At 39.2% G+C, this 18,550-nt stretch overlaps 1 protein-coding gene across 7 annotated transcripts in view; it reads right to left on the reverse strand.

The window, feature by feature from the left end:
- The window catches only part of LOC105496239 (itchy E3 ubiquitin protein ligase), a 137,496-nt gene that overhangs the window by 13,495 nt on the left and 105,451 nt on the right, over positions 1-18,550 (reverse strand). For all 7 annotated transcript variants that reach the window (XM_011766439.3, XM_011766437.2, XM_071079474.1 and 4 more), the window contains 7 exons: positions 16,191-16,263; positions 14,802-14,873; positions 11,722-11,810; positions 9,826-9,985; positions 8,893-9,026; positions 8,421-8,561; positions 433-553 (listed from right to left, as the gene is read on the reverse strand). In XM_011766439.3, the coding sequence (XP_011764741.1) occupies positions 433-553; positions 8,421-8,561; positions 8,893-9,026; positions 9,826-9,985; positions 11,722-11,810; positions 14,802-14,873; positions 16,191-16,263 (790 nt within the window). The remainder of the gene's footprint in view (positions 1-432; positions 554-8,420; positions 8,562-8,892; positions 9,027-9,825; positions 9,986-11,721; positions 11,811-14,801; positions 14,874-16,190; positions 16,264-18,550) is intronic.

Genomic DNA, 18,550 nt, shown 5'->3' on the forward strand with positions numbered 1-18,550 from the left:
TGAAAAAGACAAATTGTTTCCTTAGGTCACTGTACAAAAACAGCTGGACATAAACAAGGAAAGATGAAGATTAAGCAAAGTTTTAGAAAAACAATCAGTAGGCTTTGACTTATCAACTATACATCAAGAATTATATCTACATTGCTCATGAAGGCAAGGTCCCAAGCACGGTGTCATATATATACATATTCAGGGAAGTAAGTCACTCAATTGTAGAGAAGCTCTAATATTTGTACTTTTGCGGGGGTAATACTATTGTTTTATCTTTGGATAAATTATTATTTTCTTTAACCACTGGGGATGTTTCAAAACATTTTGCGCCAGTATAAAAAGTATTACAGTAACAGGAAAGATGGGAAAGTGAGTTAAAAGCAGACAACCGAAGGCATTATTTACCAGCATGGTACAGGGGAATGAAGGAAAACTCATTACCTCTAATTCCTTTGCATCAAAGTATTGCACATATTGCTGGGGAAGAATTTCATTAAAGCCCTCAAAGAAAGCTTGTGTCTGTTCTTCAACACCTCGAGACAACCTCCATTCAGCTACCATTCTGGCAAACAAATATAAAAAAACCTATCAGGAAGTTTAGATCTTATCTTTAAATTCTGAGTATAAAAATAAATTTTAAAAAATTACAAAAAACTTAAAATATATTCAAAAGTAGAATATAATGAACCCCCTGTACACATGTCCAAGCTTCATCACAATGCCCATCTATTTCATTTATGTCCCTATTCATACCCTAGATATCACATAATTTCATTTCTTTTATTTATTTGAGATGAGGTCTCACTCTGTCACCTGAGCTGAAGCACAGTGGCACAATCTTGGCTCACTGCAGCCTTGACCTCCTGGGCTCAAGCAATCCTCTTACCTCGGCCTCCTGAGTAGCTGGGAATATAGGTGTGCAACACCACGCCTGGCTAACTTTTGGTTTCGTGTGTACAGGGTCTCTCTGTGTTGCCAAGGTTGGTTTTAAACACCTGGCCTCATGTGATCTTCCTGCCTCGGCCACCCAAACTGCTAGGATTACAAGCATGTGCCACCATGGCCAAGCCATATAATTTATTTTCTTTTATTTTGTTTTTTGAGACAGGGTTGCATTCTGTCGCCCAGGCTGGAGTGCAACGATACAATCTGGGCTCACTGCAGCCTCCACCTTCCAGGTTCAATCGGTTCCAGGTATCAGCCTCCCGAGTAGCTGGCATTACAAAGGCGTGCACCACCACGCCCAACTAATTTTTGTATTTTTAGTAGAGATGGGGGTTTCATCATGTTGGCCAGGCTGGTCTTGAACTCCTGACCTCAAGTGATCCGCCTGCCTTCTCCCAAAGTGCTGGGATTACAGGCGTGAACCACCATGTCCGGCCCAAACAATTTCATTTTGAACAGATACTTCAGTATATGTCTCTACAACATGAGGATTATTTTTTAAAACATAAAGCATAAAAACATGACCGCATCATTATTTATAAACCTAGAATTCTAAATCTAGTGACAATATCCTTCAAAAAATGAAAGTGAAATAAAGATGTTTTCATATAAAAGCTGGAAAAATGTAATGCCAGGAGATGCACATGAAGTGAAATGGTAAATAAAGGTTTTTTTTTTTTTTTAAAGCCAAAGGGAAATGATCTTATATTTAAAAAAAAAAAAAAAAAAAAAAAAAAAAGAATCTGAGGAAAGAAATAAGGAGAACCAGAAATAGTAATGTGAGTAAATATAAGAATATTTTTGAAAATGGTTAAAAATTAAAGCAAGAGTAACAGTAACAAAGTATTATATTTGTAACATGTAGAAATAATATATGACAACAACAGCACCAACAGCTGGAGTGAGGTAAATGGAATTATATTATTATGAGCTTCTTTTCTTTTTCTTGAGAGGAAGTCTCACTCCTGTCCCCTAGGCTGGAGTGCAATGGCACAATCTCAGCTTACTGCAACCTCCGCCTCCTGGGTTCAAGTGATTATCCTGCCTCAGCCTCCCAAGTAGCTGGGATTACAGGTGCCTACTACCACGCCAGGCTAATTTTTGTATATATATATACATATATATATATATATATATATATTTTTTTTTTTTTTTTTTTGAGACAGAGTCTTGCTCTGTCGCCCAGGCTGGAGTGCCGTGGCCGGATCTCAGCTCACTGCTAGCTCCGCCTCCCGGGTTTACGTCATTCTCCTGCCTCAGCCTCCCGAGTAGCTGGGACTACAGGTGCCCGCCACCTCGCCCGGCTAGTTTTTTGTATTTTTTTTCTTTTTAGTGGAGATGGGGTTCCACCATGTTGGCCAGGCTGGTCTTGAACTCCTGACCTCAGGCAATCCACCAGCCTTAGCCTCCCAAAGTTCTGAAATTACAGGAGTGAGCCACGGCACTTGGCCTATGAGCTTCTTATATTGTACAAGAAGTAGTGTTTGGGTCAACAGGGATGTTACAGATGCATATTATCATAATCATTACAGTCACCACTAAAATTAAACAAAGAGGTATAGCTAAAAACCCAACAGAAGAGCTAAAAAAGAAAGTAAAAATTGCTTTATTAATTCAAAGAAAGCAAGAAAGAACAAAGTTGGGAAAAACAAGAAACAAATAGCAAGGTGAGACAAATAGCAAAACAAATAGCAATGGTTAGACAAAAGTCCAACCAAATCAGTAATAAAATTAACATAAATGTACTGAACACTCCAATTATAGAGATTATCAGGATAAAAATAATAAGACTTAAGAAATACTTCTAAATACAATGAGAGTGGCTGGGAGTGTGATTACATCTGTAATCCCAGCACTGTGGGAGGCTGAGGCAGGATCCCTTGGGCGCAGGAGTTCAAGACCACCCTGGGCAACATGGTGAAACCCCATCTCGCCATGTGGGTGTGGTGGCACATGCCTGCAGTCCCAACTGCTTGAGGGCTGAGGCAAGAGGACTGCTTGAACTTCCAGAAGTGGAGACTGCAGTGAGCCAAGATTTCGCCACTGCACTCCAGCCTGGGTGACAAAATGAGACCCTGTCTCAAAAAAATAATAAAAATAAAACATAATAAATAAATAAATACAAATAAAATAAAGTAGTGAAAAAACACAACATTCCAAAATTTGTGGCTGGGCACAGCGGCTCACGACTGTAATCCAGGCACTCTGGGAGGCTGAGGCAGGCGGATCACCTGAGGTCAAGAGCTCAAGACCAGCCTGGCCAACATGGCGAAACCTTGTCTCTATTAAAAATACAAAAATTAGCCAGGTGCGGTGGCAGGTGCCTGTAATCACAGCTGCTCGGGAGGCTGAGGCAGGAGAATCGCTTGAACCCAGGAGATGGAAGTTAAAGTAAGCCAAGATTGTACCTCTGCACTCCAGCCTGGATGACAGAGCAAGACTCCGTCGCAGGGAAAACAACAACAACAACAACAAAAAATTTGTGGGCTGGATGAGGTGGCTCATGCCTATAATTCCAGCACTTTGGGAGACAAAGGTGGGAGGATCGTTTGAATCCAGGAGTTTGAGACCAGCCTGGGCAACATATTGAGACCCATCTCCTACAATAAATAAATAAGTTAGCCAGGCATGGCAGCACATGCCTGTGGTTCCAGCTACTTGGGAGGCTGAGGTAGGAGGATATCTGGAGCTCAGGAGGTTGAGGCTACAGTGAGCCATGACTCTACCACTACACTCCAACCTGGGCAACAGAGTGAGACTCCATCTCAAAAAATAATAATAATAAATAAATTGTGAGGATAGATAAAGAAATACTTAGTTGGAAATCTGCAGCTTTAAGTCCTTATATTAGAAAACAGAATGTGGGAGCACAGCTTGAGGCAAGGAGTCTGAGACCAGCCTGTGCAAAATAGCAAGACCACATCTCTACAAAAATAAAAACAACCAAAAAATTTGCTGGGCACGGTGGCTTGTGCCTACAGTTCCAGCTACTCAGGAGGAAAAGGTAAGATGATGGAGGGAGAGGGAGGGAAGAAGGGAAGAAGGGAAACAGAAAAGTTTCTAAAATCAATGATCTGAAATATTTAAGAACTCCTACAATCACAAATAAAAAGACAACCCAATTTTAGAATGCATAAAAGATTTGGATATACACATCAGAAAAGAAGAGCTACAAATGATGAATATGCACAGAAAAACATACTCAACGCTATTAGTCAAGGAAAAAATGGAAATTGAAACCACGAAATACTACTGACAATGATGAATTGGCAAGAACATGAGGCAACTTTCAAATATTGCTAGCAGGACTGTAAAATGGCAAAAACACTTTGGGAAACTTCGGCAGTTTCTAATAAAGTCAAACACCTTCCCAGCGATTTCACTCCTAGGTATTTACTAAAGAAAAATATGTCCACAAAAAGACACCACAAGAATGTTTATAGCAGCTTTACTCATAATAGCCCCAGACTGGGAAACAACCAAAACATTTATCACTAACAGAATGGATAAACAAATTTTGAGATATAAACGGCGTGGAATATTTCTCAGCAATAAAAAGGAATAAAATACTGATATAAACAATACGGCTGAATCTCACAAACACCAAATAAAAGAAAAAATAAGACACTAAAAGCTAGATATAAGACTACATACTCTATGATTCCATTTTAGGAAATTTAAGATCAGAAACAGTTATAGAAATATATCTAAACAGAAATGGTTACCTACCTCTGGGGCTGGGAGAAGGGAGGTGTATATTGGCCCCTTATGGGGTCCAGAATAGAAAAAAAAAGTTCCACAATTTGGGTCATGTTTACATGGACATGGTGCTATATGGAATAGTGTTTACAGAATTGGTAATTAAATGAGTGATCTAGCACAACTTCTATCCATAAAATGCTCACATTTGGGCTGATATATATATTTGTCAAAATTCAACATGTACACTTAAGATCAGTGCATTTTACTCTAAGGAAATTATACTTCTTAAAAAATACTAAAAACCCCCCAAACTCTGAAATTTTAAGCAAGCCATTATTGAAGCAGATACTAAAAATCTTTTTAGCTGCCCATTATCTTAAAATGTTATATTACCAGCAACAAAACTATTGAGGAACATAGTACATCCTTGGTTACTTGGAATCTTGAATCATTACCTCTCTGGAATGCTATATATGTCATAAAAAAATCTAGACATATCGTAACAAAAAAACTGGAGAACTGACAAAAACAAACAGACTACATTTTAAAAGGATATTTCAAAATAAACTTTTAAAAGGATAGATTGTTTTCCAACAAATAATGACTGTTCACTGTGTTAAACAGTGTACTTTCAATCATGGAGGGAAAACCCAGGCAAGAAATGCAGAACCTGGAACTTAAGAAGTAGATATGCAAAATTTAACCCTGACTGGAAAGAATTGCTATTGAGAAGGTACGAATGAACTATTAGCTCTTGAGACTAGAAATATGAACCAATGGAAATAATTAGAAAGGATATACTATAAAACTTCATTTTAATTATAATTTTACCCAACCTTATGATATGGTTTGGCTCTGTGTCCCCACCCAAATCTCATCTTATAGCTCCCATAATTCCCATGTGTTATGGGAGAGAACCAGTGGGAGATAACTGAATCATGGGGACAGGTCTTTCCCGTGTTGTTCTCATTATAGTGAATAAGTCTCACAAGATCTAATGGTTTTAAAACGAGAGTTTCCCAGGACAAGCTCTCTCTTTGCCTGCTGCCATTCATGTAAGATATGACTTGCTCCTTCTTGCCTTCCACCATGATTATGAGGCCTCCCCAGCCATGTGGAACTGTAAGTCCATTAAAACTCTTTCTTTTGTAAATGGTCCACTCTCGGGTACATCTTATCAGCAGCGTGATAACAGTAAATTGTTACCAGGAGCAGGGTGCTGCTGAAGATACCTGAAAACGTGGATGCAACTTTAGTACAGTCCCAGCTACTCAGGAGGGTAGCAGGCAGAGGTGGAACAGTTTGGATGGCTCAGAAGAAGACAGGAAAACGTGGGAAAGTTTGGAACTTCCTACAGACTTGTTGAATAGCTTTGACCAAAATGCTGATGGCAATATGGACAAAAAAGTTCAGGCTGAGGTGTTCTCAGATGAAAATGAGAAACTTTTTGGGAAACAGAGCAAAGGTGACTCTCGGTATGTTTTAGCAAAGAGACTGGCAGCATTTTGCCCCTGTGCTAGAGGCTGGTGGAACTTTGTATTTGAGAGAGATGATTTAGGGTATCTGGTGGAATAAATTTCTACGCAGCAAAGCATTCAATAGGAGACTTGGTGCTGTTAAAGGCATTCAGTTTTGTAAGGGAAGCAGGGCATAAAAGTTTGGAAAATTTGCAGCCTGACAACGCAATAGAAAAGAAAATCTCATTTTCTGAGGAGAAATTCAAGCTGGCTGCAGAAATTTTGCGTAAGTAATGAGGACCCGAATGTTAATCCCCAAAACACTGGGGAAAATGTCTACAGGGCACGTCAGAGGTCGTCATGGCAGCTCCTCCTATCACAAGCCTGTAGGCCTAGGAGGAAAAAATGGTTTTGTGGGCCGGGCCCAGGGTCCCCATGCTGTGTGCCCTCTGGGGACTTGGTGCCCTGTTTCCAAGCCGCTCCAGTGTGACTAAAAGGGACCAAGGTACAGCCCAGGCTGTTGCTTCAGAGGGTGGAAGCCCCAAGACTTGGCAGCTTCCACATGGTGTTGAGCCTGGGGGTGCACAGAAGGCAAAAATTGAGGTTTGGGAACCTCCATCTAGATTTCAGAAGGCATATGGAAACGCCTAGATGCCCAAGAAAAATTCTGCTGCAGGGGCAGAGCACTCACAGAGAACCTCTACTAGGACAGTGCGAAGGGGAAATGTGAAGTTGGAGGCCAATACAGAGTCCCTACTGGGGCACTGCCAAGTGGAGCTGTGAGAAGGGGGCAACCGTCCTCCAGACCCCAGAATGGTATATCCACCAACAGCTTGCATCATGAGACTGGAAAAACCACAGACACTCAACGCCAGCCCATGAAAGCAGCTGGTGGGAGGCTATACCCTGCAAAGCCACAAGGGCAATGTTGCCAATGCCATGGGAGGCTACCTCTTACATCAGGGTGACGTGCATGTAAGACATGGAGTCAAAAGAGATCATTTTGGAGCTTGAAGATTTGACTGCCCTGCTGGATTTCAAATCTGCATGAGGCCTGTACATAGGATATTACATGCAGCTCCTTTGTTTTGGCCAATTTCTCCCATTTGGAATGGCTGTATTTACCCAATGCCTGTTATCCCCCAGTATATGTAAGAAGTAACAAAGTTGCTTTTAATTTTACAGGCTCATAGGTGGAAGGGACTTCCTTGTCCCAGATGAGACTTTGGACTGTGGACTTTTGAGTTAATGCTGAAATGAGTTAAGACTTTGGGGGACTGTTGAGAAGGCATGATTAGTTTTGAAATGTGAACACATGAGATTTGGGAGGCGCCAGGGGCAGAATGATATGGTTTGGCTCTGTGTCCTCACCCAAATCTCATCTCGTAGCTCCCATAATTCCCACATGTTGTGAGAGAGAATCAGTGGGAGATAACTGAATCATGCGGGTGGGTCTTTCCCATGCTGTTTGCATGACAGTGAATATGTCTCACAAGATATGATATGGTCATTTTTTTTTTTTAGACGGAGTCTCGCTCTGTCACCAGGCTGGAGTGCATTGGTGCTATCCTGGCTCACTGCAAACTCCGCCTCCTGGGTTCAAGCCATTCTCCTGCCTCTGCCTCCCTAGTAGCTGGGATTACTGGCACATGCCACCACACCCAGCTAATTTTTGTATTTTTAGTAGAGACGGGGTTTCACCATATTGGCCAGGATGGTGTCAATCTCCTGACTTCGTGATCTGCCTGCCTTGGTCTTCCAAAGTGCTGGGATTACAGGCGTGAGCCACCGTGCCCAGCCAATGATGAGGTTTTAAAAACAGGAGTTTCCCTGTACAAGCTCTCTCTTTGCCTGCTGCCATCCATGTAAGATGTGACTTGCCCCTCCTTGCCTTCCACCGTGAGTGTGAGGCCTCCCCAGCCTCGTGAAACTGTAAGTCCATTAAACCTCTTTCTTTTGTAAATTGGCTAGTCTTGGGTATGTCTTTATCAGCAGCGGGAAAGTGGATTAATACACCTTACAATATTCCCTGTGAAAATATCTGCATATATATTTGAGATTCTTTTTAATGACATGTTATACAGCATAGTTACAGAATTGATATTTAAAAGAGTAATCCTGCATGACTTTTATCCTTAAACTCTTTTAAAAACACTTTTTGGAAAAAAAAACTTTTTAGAAATGAAAAATGACTGCCTACATAGGATACTGATTAGTACAAAGACAAATATTATTTTTGGAGATAACTCTCCATTAGTATTAGTAAGCAATTATCAATACGCTGTAGTCAAACAAAAAGTGAAATGTGAAAAGGAGCACTCTCACCTGATGTATTCCTCTTTATTTTCTTCTGTTACAAGAATATTGCCACCATTAGGTTTCAGATCATGACTCTTAATTTCACCTAGAATTTCTTTGTCAACGGAGAAGTACATTTCCAAACCACATTCCTCAATATTGTTTTCTCTGCACAAATGAAATTAGCACTCTCTGTTATATCCACCAATTCAATCATAATTTATAAGTCTTTAACTAAAGGCCCATGTTCTTAAATAATTAAGTTATAACATCAAAATAAGAAGAAATAAGATTCTATTCTAAGGTCATCATATTATTGCCAAAGATCTTCGGTATATTTTTGTAAAATTTATCATATTGAATAAAAAGGCAGGTTTGATATATAGATCATTTAAATACAATAAACCAATTATGTGCTTACAGTTTGCATAGGTTATCAATACTACACGGAATGCATATAAACTATATTTTAATAAATTACATGGAAAAAGAAACTTACTTAACCCAGATGAGAGAATTGTAAAATTCTGGATCAATAGATTCTAAATCCTTGAGTCCAACTGGTTTGCTCAAGATACGCTTATAGAATGGTAAAGAAAAACTTGTGTCTATGATTTTCCCATGGAACAGAGCCTATGAAAAAAGGAAACAAGACTGCTTAAAATAATTGTACAATAATCATTTTATCTGAATATGTTAAATGAATTCTTCATTTAAAAACACTTCCCTGGGTCGGGCATGGTGGCTCACACCTGTAATCCCAGCATTTTGGGAGGCCGAGGTGGGTGGATCACCTGAGGTCAGAAGTTCAAGACCATAATGACCAACATGGAGAAACCCCATCTCTACTAAAAACACAAAAATTAGCCAGGCGTGGTGGCACATCCTTGTAATCCCAGCTACTCAGGATGCTGAGGCAGGAGAATTGCTTGAACCTGAGAGGTGGAGGTTGTGGTGAGCCGAGATCACGCCACTGCACTCCAGCCTGGGCAACAAAAGTGAAACTTTTGTCTCAAAAAAACACTTCCCTGGCTGGGCACGGTGGCTTACACCTGTAATCCCAGCACTTTGGGAGGCTGAGGTGGGTGGATTACCTGAGGTCAGGAATTCAAGACCAGCCTGGTCAACATGGCAAAACCCCATCTCTACTAAAAACACAAAAATTAGCTGGGTATGGTGGTGCACACCTGTAATCCCAGCTACTTGGGAGGCTGAGGCAGGAGGACTGATTGAGCCCAGGAGGCAGAGGTTGCAGTGAGCCAAGATTGTGTCACTGCACTCCAGCCTGGGTGACACAGCAAGACTCTGTCTCAAAAATAAAAAACAAAACAAAATCACTTCCCTTTCTCTCGTATGATCTGTTATGGCACCTAAGAGAAAATTTAGTATTGCTGAGTAAGCAAAGTAAACATAATTCTTGACCTGCACTTACCATGGCAATAAATCTGCCAATAAAACGAAAATATTTCAGGTGATCTGGATTGATGTAAGAAGCGGGGTTTATCTGCAAGCAGTAGTTATCCTTCCCTGCATATTCAAACAGGCAATACATTGGGTTCAACACTTCATGTGACAAAAGAAAGAACCATTCTCTGAAATCAAAAGAAAATTTACTATGAAAAATCTTGCAGGTTACCATGTCAACAAATCAAAGAACAGTGTTATAAAGTTCTCAGGGATCTATACCCCTCAGCTAGTGATAGTTTTCTAATCTCATGTTGATTTTTATTGCTTCTGTTCAAACTCACATCTATTTCACAGAGTTGGTAGTATACACCATCTCTGGTAGATGGTAATATATACATTATTACATTTCAAAGAATCTAAGACAACATTTTCCCAATTTTACCTGCGATATATCTTAATTTCAGAGATATTATAACATGAAAATACTGGTCTTAGAATCAATGAAATACTATTCATAGGCAAATTTAAAATTCACCATTCACCCATGTGAGTGGCTGAAATCAATCTAATATTCCATCTATTACTAAGTCCCATAATAATCCCCGTCAAGTGCCACTACTCCCTACAGGTTAAATCAATATGAAAATTTCACAGAGCAGTAAAGCACATAATTCCAGCCACTCACATATTAGAAAAATGCTGAGACTCTAAGTCAAATATTGTGAAAATATGAACCAATATTAACATAAGATTATGGTTACTAAAACTATGTAACATGGGTGATCTGGCGTAATACATGTGGCATAAGCCTGTAATCTGGATCTCTTTTCCTGTTAGTTCATGGCCCCTTCTGATAAGTGTATCTCGTGACACACTTTAATATTGCTAGTTGATTTTCTTATTAGGAATAAATGATTGCTCTCCTCTTCGACTGCCTTTAATTTATACAAAATTACATATTTCTACTCATATTTGTTATTTATCTATGATTATATCATATATTTTGAAATAATTTTATTTAAACTCAGAAACATAATATAAATAAGAACTACTAAAATGTAGCCACCAGTTAGTGTGCACACAAAGACACAGGCTCTGAACTAGGTCGTTATTAATAAACAATATTTCTACTCTTCACAATAATCCTAGAAATGTAGATATTACTATTCTTATTTTACAGATGAAAATATTTGCTCAACCTCACACTCCCAACATTGGGAGTAGAAAAAGATTCAAACCCGGGCTTGACCCCAAAGTCCTTGTCTTTGCACAATGCCACCTCTATGCAAATTTTTAACCTGGGGTGATATATTATTATGGAATAAGCAAAGCAATTCTCATTAGAGACTATCTTCTAGGGTTTGATTTCAAGCGCCAATATGAAGAAAGCAGAATTAAGACTTTCAACTCCTATTTTGTACAATTTTTTATATTTTCATGACAAATATACTAATCTCAGTTGGAAACTGAGTAACTATTACCTGTATCAGTAATCTGTGGTTGGGAAAATGACCTGATCATTATAAGGCCTTGTGTTTTCTGTGGAACAGATATGAGAGGTGGTAGACTGAACACTGGTTACTGGTTAGATGGTACAAAGCTTGCATCCAGGCTCTACAATTTATGATGTGCCTTAGATGAGTCTCTAAGCCTCTTCATTATCCTATAAAATTCTCTATCACAAGGTTACCCTGAAGATTAAATGAGTGATGTGGGTGAAATCAATCAGCTGTACATGACACAGAAAGTGCTGAATTAAATGTTTTTGGAAATTCTGTAGCTACAGTATAATAAAGGTATAATAATTTGACATACTTCATTTTCCTAAAATATAAGATTGAGAAAATAATACTTGCAAGTGAAGTGCAATGGTACCTTTGGAGGAAAGGAACTAAGTTCTGAGTATTCATATTATCACTACCTTGCTACACCTCCATAATCTAAACCTTCTTCTCCTGGAAAAATCACCCACAAACGTCTTCGCAGATCTTGGGGACTGAGGCTCATTATCTAAGAAACAATAAAGTAAAATAATTGGTGAAAAAAGTCATTGAAACACTGTCTACCACTTCTACGTTTGACATCTCCTTCATTGTAGGTAATTCAAATCCCTCATGACATAGAAAGGAGTTCATGGTCTAATCAAAACCACACATACAGAAAATACGTTATAGTAATATTTAATAATATTTTATTATTATACACATCTATATTTTTATATACTTTATATAAAACATGTGATTTTATTTATTTATTTATTTTTAGACAGAGTCTCGCTCTTATTGCCCAGGCTGGAGAGCAATGGTGCAATTTCAGCTTACTGCACCTCTTCCGCCTCCCAGGTTCAAGCAATTCTCCTGCCTTAGCCTCCTGAGTAGCTGGAACTACAGGTGTGCGCCACCATGCCCGGCTAATTTTGTATTTTCAGTAGAGACGGGGTTTCCCCATGTTGGCCAGGCTGGTGTCAAACTCCTGACCTCAGGTCATCCACTGGCCTCGGCCTCCCAAAGTGCTGAGATTACAGACCTGAGCCACCACACCCGGCCATGATTTTATTTTTAATGATGCTACTATTGACTTACAATGTTGCTTATATCAATTACTTAGAACATAGATGGGCATGGTCAGAGGGTAGGTGGGGTTTTTGTGGTTTTGTTAGGTTTGGTTTTGATTCATAGCCAAAGGTACACATAACAGCTAACTGGCTAACCGAGAAATGAAAAACAGTAGCTGCAGAGAGACCCAGTTAACGTCAGAAACTCATTCTCAGTGGCAACCTATAAATACCTAGAAAAACTACTCAAATTTTGTGTCCCACTATAGGTGGTTAATAGGATCATCTTCATATTTGAAGGATGGTACGTTACTGAGCTACAGTGAATAGATCATTTGGTTTCCTGCCACATAAAACTAATTATTTGACCAAAATTGCGTGTGCATAGCACTGCATATATCAATTACTCTTAGAAAAAAATACAGAAGAACCTGGAAACGAAGAAGTTGATATAATGCCTTTACTTTATTGAGTGGTAAGAATGAATTCTCACATTTAAATTTCCAGACAGGATCAGTAAGTAACCCGTTTATGCCAAGTTCTCTCAGTTCCCCCACAAAACTATCACATTTATGAATTCATATCCCAATCAAGCCAGAAAATCCCAGATGTAACATAAAAAAATTCAATGCTTAGACATACGTACATGTTTATGCCCACTATTCTACAAATAGTATAGGCTAGGTATACAGCAATGCAAATGAGAACTGTCACAAAGTTAAAACTATCTTTAAATAATTCCTTTTAAAATATGTCTAATATGAAGGAAAAAAAAAATGTTTTCTCCTGTACTTTACCCCATAACCAGTTGTGCTATGTTAACAGATGAAACACTATCCAGAGCCATTTTATCCAACAGCTATCCAAAGAAAATCTGATGCTAATTTTGCAATTAGTTTTGTTACCTTTAAGCAATCAAATTGTTCTCTCATATTTTTATTACCCAGTTATTTGATGGATGTCAAATCTAGGGTGACATTTTTAAAAACTGTTTTAGAACCATCTAGTCTGTTATTTTGCAAAAGACTTCAGGTTTCAAAGTCAAAAGATAAAGGAACAGTTTAATGTTTTGCATCTTCCCAGTACAGGTAAGATTGGTAAGCAAGTTGTTTCAAGAAACTCGTCCAACAGAGTGATAAAAGGGTGGTTATGAACATAAAATTAGAAATGGGCAAGGACTAGGGTGGGGAATGGCCTTTGACACATCAGATCAAGGGGATGATTCATAATTCTCTAAATGGCCTCAATAAAGCTCCAGTTCCCACTAAAAAGCTTTCTGCTCCTATATAGCAGGATGCCAATTGGCTTTTTCCTTTAATGTCAATAATTGAAGTTCCATTAGGAAATGAACAAAACTGATTCTGAAAGCAAGTAGCCAGCTACTACCAACTGTCTCAACCTCTTTTCCCTTTGCATTCAATTCCATACTTCTTGAAGCTGTAGTTACTACAATATCACTGGTGCTTGAAAATAAAGAATCACTTCCACATCTGGATATAAAACAAGGACTAACCAGATGTTTTCATTTTAAGACATTTTAAGACATTTTTTCACTATTTTAACCTTCTATATAACAATCATTTTAACATTTAGTTGCAGTAGGTTATTAGTGATATCTATAATATAAAGGTAAATAGTAGATTAATTCAAGTTCTTTTTCTTCATTATTGAGATGGAGTTTCGCTCTTATTGCCCAGCCTGGAATGCAATGGCATGATCTCAGGTCACTGCAACCTCCGCCTCGCAGGTTCAGCCAACTCTCCTGAGTAGCTTTACAGGATTACAGGCACCGGCCACCAGGCCCAGTTAATTTTTATATTTTTAATAGAGACAAGGTTTCACCATGTTGGCCAGGTTGGTCTCAAACTCCTGACCTCAGATGATCCACCCGCCTCAGTCTCCCAAAGTGCTGGGATTATAGGCATGAGCCATGTGCCCAGAGAGTAAATTAACTCAAGTTCTGAAGACAAGTGAAAAAATCTGCTGACTACTTCTGAAAACTCATATATATCTTTCTTTAGATACTGTCACCAATGACCAGTTACTTTTTTTCCTGTTAAGAGTAACACACGCTTATTGCAAAAATCCAAGTAATACTGAAGTGTAAAAACAAAAGTCTTCCCCTCTCCTTTCTACAATCTGATAATGTTCATATGGGTATTTCCAGACCTTTGGCTACCAAAAATCTATTATCTTACCTATGCATTTATTTCAAATCATACCAGTTTAGAAACAGAAACCTGAAACACGCACGTGCGCGCCCGCGCACACACACACACACACACACACCTCTTAAGCCCTAAGGTGGCTGGCAACGAGATCACACTTGAAAAATTCAAGGACTTCAACTCAAGAAGATCCAGACTGTTCAGATTAAACTGACAGCACCAAAAGCTGGTCCTAAGCTAGCAGCCAGGGCAAAAATTATTGAGAGAATGAAACAGTACCTGTTGAAAGGAATCCTCAAACAATGTTTTCCTTGTCACTGTAATCTTTATGTGCTGTGGCATGGCCAGTTGCTGAAATAGAAGAATGACTTAAGTCAACTCTCATCATTAAAACAGCCTATCAAAAAATCAAAAGGGGAAAGTTTTATTTACTTTTATCTTTGCTTACAGAAACAAGTAGACTATGAATGTAAATTTATATTCAATAACGTTTACCAATGCATTGGTGAGTATTCATGCTAATTATAGCTTAATACATGAAAAGAGAAGAACCACAAGATTGATCTCATATGCACACTGCTTACTTAATAATGTATCAAATAAATCTTTACTTAATCTTATTTTCCAATAGTTAATCCAGATTCTTCTTGCTTCCATGGGTCCAGTTAATTACAAGTTTCAATTGTAAAAATATTCATCATAATAACTTTGACTAGGGCATTCATTTAGAACTCATAAAAAATCATTAATTCCAGTAAATATCTATGCATCAGAAATAGTTGATCACATCTGAAAAAAACACTGAATATAACATCTATGTATGAATATGTTCATGTATGTATGAACATGTATATATCTATCAAAGTCATTTATATCAAATGATAGATATAAAAATGGCTGGTGTCCGGGCATGCTGGCTCACGCCCACAATCCTAGCACTTGGGGAAGATGAGGCAGCAGGATAATTTGAGTCCAGGAGTTCAAAACCAGCCTAGGCAACATAAGGGCACCCTGTCTCTACTAAGAATTAGCCAGCTGTGGTGGAGTGCATCTGTAGTATCAGCTAGTGAGAAGGCTGAGGCAAGAGGATCACTTGAGCCCAGTAGATCAAGGCTGCAGTAAGCCATGATGGCACCAATGCACTCCAGCCTGGGTGACAGAGTGAGACCCTGTCTCAGAAAAAATAACAAATAAAAATAGAGTAGCTGGTTACAATTATATCAGAAAATGCTTTAACTTGTATTTGAAGATTTCTGCAATCTGAAAGTAATGGGTACTGGGAAAAAGTGACAATGTTTGCTTATTCAGATGGTCTCAAGTTTAATTTTCTTCTTAAAAAAAAATATATATATATATGTATATATATATTTACAGAGATAAGGCCTCAATATGTTGCCCAGACTGGTCCTGAACTCCTGAGCTCAAGTGATCTGCCCACCTCAGCCTCCCCAAGTGCTGGGATTACATGAGGTTTAATTTTCTGAACAACCAAAGTCGCAAATGATCTAATTGATAAATCTATTAATTTGCTCTAAAAATAGACGAAAGAGATTCTAATGCTTCCCGTTTTACCTGGTTTTCTGTGAGTTAAGTATTTTCACAATCACTGTGTAATACAAGCAACACAACAAAGGAAAGGGAGTACAGAGATACAGTTCCAACACTAACCTGACACCAGAATCGGAAATACTGAACCTTTGCTTTGAAGTCCCGAACATAGGCTATCTGAGGTCCATTGTCTCTGAGGAAGAACAAGGGTTAACAGGACATATATAGCTGCTTGTAAAAGATAATGCTGAAGGAAAACAAAACATCCCACCCTCTCTCAGCACTTACTAACCAAATACAAAAATATAGCATATTCCTAACACAACCATTCTTGGCTTTTTGAGAGATATTTCCCCAGGAATACCTTTAAGTAACAGAAAAAACAAAAGAAAAACTTTGATTTTGTTGAAGCTACTATTGTGGAATTTTCTTTTCTATGCTGGCAAATCTAAGAGGGCTAAGTAGAAGGGGTTCTATCTGAGAATGCTGTCTATCCCAACATCGATTCCCTCCTTTATCCTTAAGTGAGATCCTGGTTAACTGAATAGAATACTACATATAATAAAGTCTACATTTCTCTATATGGCCGTGTGACTTAAGTCTCTAAGTGAAAGTGGCATATGAAACTTTCAAGAAGGATCTTTTTGGCCAGGTGCTGTGGCTCACACCTGTAAATCCCAGCACTTTGGGAGGCTGAGGTGGGTGGATCACCTGAGGTCAGGAGTTTGAAACCAGCCTGACCAACATAGTGAAACTCTGTCTCTACTAAAAATACAAAAATTAGCCGGGCGTGGTGGCAGGTGCCTCTAATCCCATCTACTTGGGAGGCTGAGGCAGGAGAATCACTTGAACCTGAGAGTTCAAGGCTGCAGCGAGCTGAGATCGCACCACTGCACTCTAGCAAGGGTGACAAAGCTAGACTCCGTTTCAAAAAAAAAAAAAAAAAAGAAGGATCTTCTAAAAGAGCTAAAATAGCTAAAAAAGTGTGTGTGTGTGTGTGTGTGTGTGTGTGTGTGTGTGTGTTTTGTTTTACTCCAAATTCCAGCCTGGAGTATGACTCTGATAGCTTAAGTTTCAGAAGCTGTCACAGAACATGAGGTGATGTTGAAGAATGAGACCACACTCTAGGATGGCAGAAAAGACAGAAGAAATTTAGATAACTAATGACACCATGGGGTTTCTCAGCTAGCCTTGGACTTAATACCATCTTCCTCTGAAAAATGCAATGTATATCAGTGTAGAAATACAACTGATTCTGTACATTGACTTTATATTCTGTTAAATTCACTTACTAGTTCTAGTAATTTTTTCTAGATTCTTTATGATTTTCTGTATACGTATGTTATTTGTGTGAGGGGAAAAGAGACAGTTTTACTTCTTCCTTTCCAATTTATACATCTTGTATTTCTTTTCTTTTCTTTTTTTTTTTAGATATAGTCTCGTTCCGTCTCCCAGGCTGGAATGCAGTGGTGCAATCTCTGCTCACTGTAACTTCTGACCCAGAGGTTCAAGTGATTCTCCTGCCTCAGCCTCCTGAGTAGCTGGGATTACAGGTGCCCACCAACATGACCAAATAATTTTTGTATTTTTAGTAGAGATGGGGTTTAGCCATGTTTGCCAGGCTGGTCTTGAACTCCTGGCCTCAAGTGATCTGCCCATCTCAGCCTCCCAAAGTTCTGGGATTACAGGCATGAGCCACCATGCCTGGCCTGTATTTCTTTTTCTCATCTCACTGCACTGGGTAGGAATACCAACACGATGTTAAGTGAAGTGATGTCAATAGATATCCTTGTCTTATTCTTGATCTTGTGAGGTATTTCATCATTAATTGTGATGTTGGTTGTAAGCTTTTGTTAAATTCTTTTCTGGTAAAACAGCTTCTGGCCGGGCACAGTGGCTCACGCCTGTAATCCCAGCACTTTGGGAGGCCGAGGCAGGTGGATCACGAGGTCAGGAGATCGAGACCAGCCTGGCTAACACGGTGAAACCCCGTCTCTACTAAAAATACAAAAAATTAGCTGGGCGTGGTTGCAGGTGCCTGTAGTCCCAGCTACTTGGGAGACTAAGGCAGGAGAATGGTGTGAACCCGGGAGGCGGAGCTTGTAGTGAGCCAAGATCGCGCCACTGCACTCCAGCCTGGGCAACAGAGTGAGACTCCATCTCAAAAAAAGTTTCCAAGGTAGCTGAGGGTTTATCATAAATTTGCATTGTATTTTGTCAAAAACTTTTCCTGAAATTATCATATGATTTTTCTCCTTTAACCTAGTTTGTTTTTTTTGATATGGTGTCTCACTCTGTCACCCAGGGTGGAATGCAATGGCCCGAAACCTCGTCTCTACTAAAAATACAAAATTAGCTGGGCATGGTGGCATACGCCTGTAATCTCAGCTACTCGGGAGGCTGAGGCACGAGAATCGCTTGAATCAGGGAGGCAGAGGTTGCGGTGAGCCGATATCGGGCCATTGCACTCCAGTCTGGGC

Source organism: Macaca nemestrina, chromosome 15 (genome assembly GCF_043159975.1).
Source record: "Macaca nemestrina isolate mMacNem1 chromosome 15, mMacNem.hap1, whole genome shotgun sequence".
NCBI classification, from domain to species: Eukaryota; Metazoa; Chordata; class Mammalia; order Primates; family Cercopithecidae; genus Macaca; species Macaca nemestrina.